We start from the raw sequence: 1,947 nt of genomic DNA on the forward strand, positions 1-1,947 counted from the left end.
GATGGGATGGGATGGGATGGGATGGGATGGGATGGAGATGAGGGTGGGAATGGGATGGAGGTGGAGATAGGGACAGGAATGAGGATAGGAATGGGATGCAGTGAGGATGGTGATGAGATGGAGATGGGGTTGGGGATAGAGAGTAGGACAGTGACAGCATGGAGATGAAGACGTGGATGGGGATGGGATGAAGATGAGGGTGGGGATGCAGATGGGGTTAATTACAGTGATGGGGATGGGGTGATCCCCGCTCAMCCCACAGTGTACATGCCTGATGAGTGGGAGGTGTCCCGAGAGAAGATCACAGTGATCCGGGAGCTGGGACAGGGCTCCTTTGGGATGGTGTATGAGGGGGTGGCGCTGGGGCTGGTCACGGAGGGAGAGGAGACCAAGGTGGCCCTGAAGACAGTCAACGAGCTGGCCACCATGCGGGAGCGCATCGAGTTCCTCAACGAGGCCTCTGTCATGAAAGCCTTCAAGTGCCACCACGTGGTAGGTGGGGCAGCTGAGGGGGAGGGAGGGGACGTGGGCCATCTGGCCACTCACATGCCAGCCCTCTTTGTCCCTGCAGGTCCGTCTGCTCGGCGTTGTGTCCCAGGGCCAGCCAGCTTTGGTCATCATGGAGCTGATGACACGTGGAGACCTCAAGAGCTACCTGCGATCGCTACGGCCCGAAGCTGAGGTGAGGGGCTGGAAAAGGACACCCAGCCCATTCTGGGGACATCCTGCTGTGTCCCTGCCCCAGCCCTGACTCTGTGCACGGTGCAGAACAACCCCGGGCTGCCRCCACCATCGCTCAAGGACATGATCCAGATGGCCGGCGAGATCGCCGATGGCATGGCGTACCTCAACGCCAACAAATTYGTGCACCGGGACCTGGCTGCCCGCAACTGCATGGTGTCCGAGGACTTCACCGTCAAGATTGGAGGTGGGCGGGCGGCGGGCGGGTTGGACCAGCCCTGTCTCCCTCCTGCTCCTCACACCTTCCGTCTCTTCCTCTTCTGACAGATTTCGGCATGACCCGGGATATCTACGAGACGGATTATTACCGGAAAGGGGGCAAGGGGCTGCTCCCCGTGCGCTGGATGTCCCCCGAGGCGCTCAAGGACGGCATCTTCAACACGCAGTCTGACGTGTGGTAGGTGCTGCGGTGGGGGGAGCCCGGTGGGGATTTTGGGGATCCCCTGGGCTGAGCGGCGGTGCTCTGGCAGGTCCTTTGGCGTGGTGCTGTGGGAGATCGCCACCCTGGCTGAGCAGCCCTACCAGGGCATGTCCAACGAGCAGGTCCTGCGCTTTGTCATGGACAACGGCATCCTGGAGCGGCCCGAAAACTGCCCTGACGAGCTGTGAGTGCTGGGGGACATCCCCTCATGGTCCCACCCTGCTCGGGGAAAGGCTGGCCGGGGGAACCCTGGTCTCTGGCCGGGGCTGGAGCCCCCCAAAGCCAGCAGGTGCCATCTCTCCTGCAGCCACGAGCTGATGTGCCTGTGCTGGCAGCAGAACCCGCGCCAGCGCCCMTCCTTCGTCCAGCTGCTGGAGCGCATTAAGGACCACATGGCACCCGCTTTCCGCACCCTCTCCTTCTTCTACAGCCCCGAGAACGGCCATCACGGCTCGGGAGAAGCCTCTGACACTGAGACAGACCCGTCCCCCGAGGAGGATGAGCCCCCTGCATCCCCCCTGCCCACACGCAAGGACCACAGCTCTGGCCAGCTCCCCAACGGGACGGCCCGACTTTGACCCCGGGGTGTCCTCGGACCCCTGCTGGACTCTGCACTCCGTGTCCTTCTCCAGCCACCCCCCCACTGCTGGGACCCCCCCGCATTATTTATTGCTTCCAAGGGGCCAGCCAAGGAGACGGTGCCTTGGGAAGAGGGTGGCAGCAAGGCAAGGATGTTCCACGGGGTGCATTTTCCCAGAAAATAAATTAGGGGTGCTCTAAGTCGG

General features: G+C 62.3%; 1 protein-coding gene across 1 annotated transcript in view; it reads left to right on the forward strand.

Moving 5' to 3' along the window:
* The window catches only part of INSRR (insulin receptor related receptor), a 12,085-nt gene extending 10,345 nt beyond the window's left edge, over positions 1–1,740 (forward strand). The window contains 6 exon segments of the mRNA XM_057384794.1: positions 171–492; positions 572–682; positions 769–928; positions 1,009–1,138; positions 1,212–1,346; positions 1,470–1,740. Of these exon segments, the coding sequence (XP_057240777.1) occupies positions 171–492; positions 572–682; positions 769–928; positions 1,009–1,138; positions 1,212–1,346; positions 1,470–1,740 (1,129 nt within the window).
* Positions 1,741–1,947: the final 207 nt, after the last annotated feature.

The sequence above is a fragment of the Malurus melanocephalus genome, unplaced genomic scaffold (genome assembly GCF_030028575.1).
Source record: "Malurus melanocephalus ecotype Western Australia unplaced genomic scaffold, MMel_1.1 scaffold_746, whole genome shotgun sequence".
NCBI classification, from domain to species: Eukaryota; Metazoa; Chordata; class Aves; order Passeriformes; family Maluridae; genus Malurus; species Malurus melanocephalus.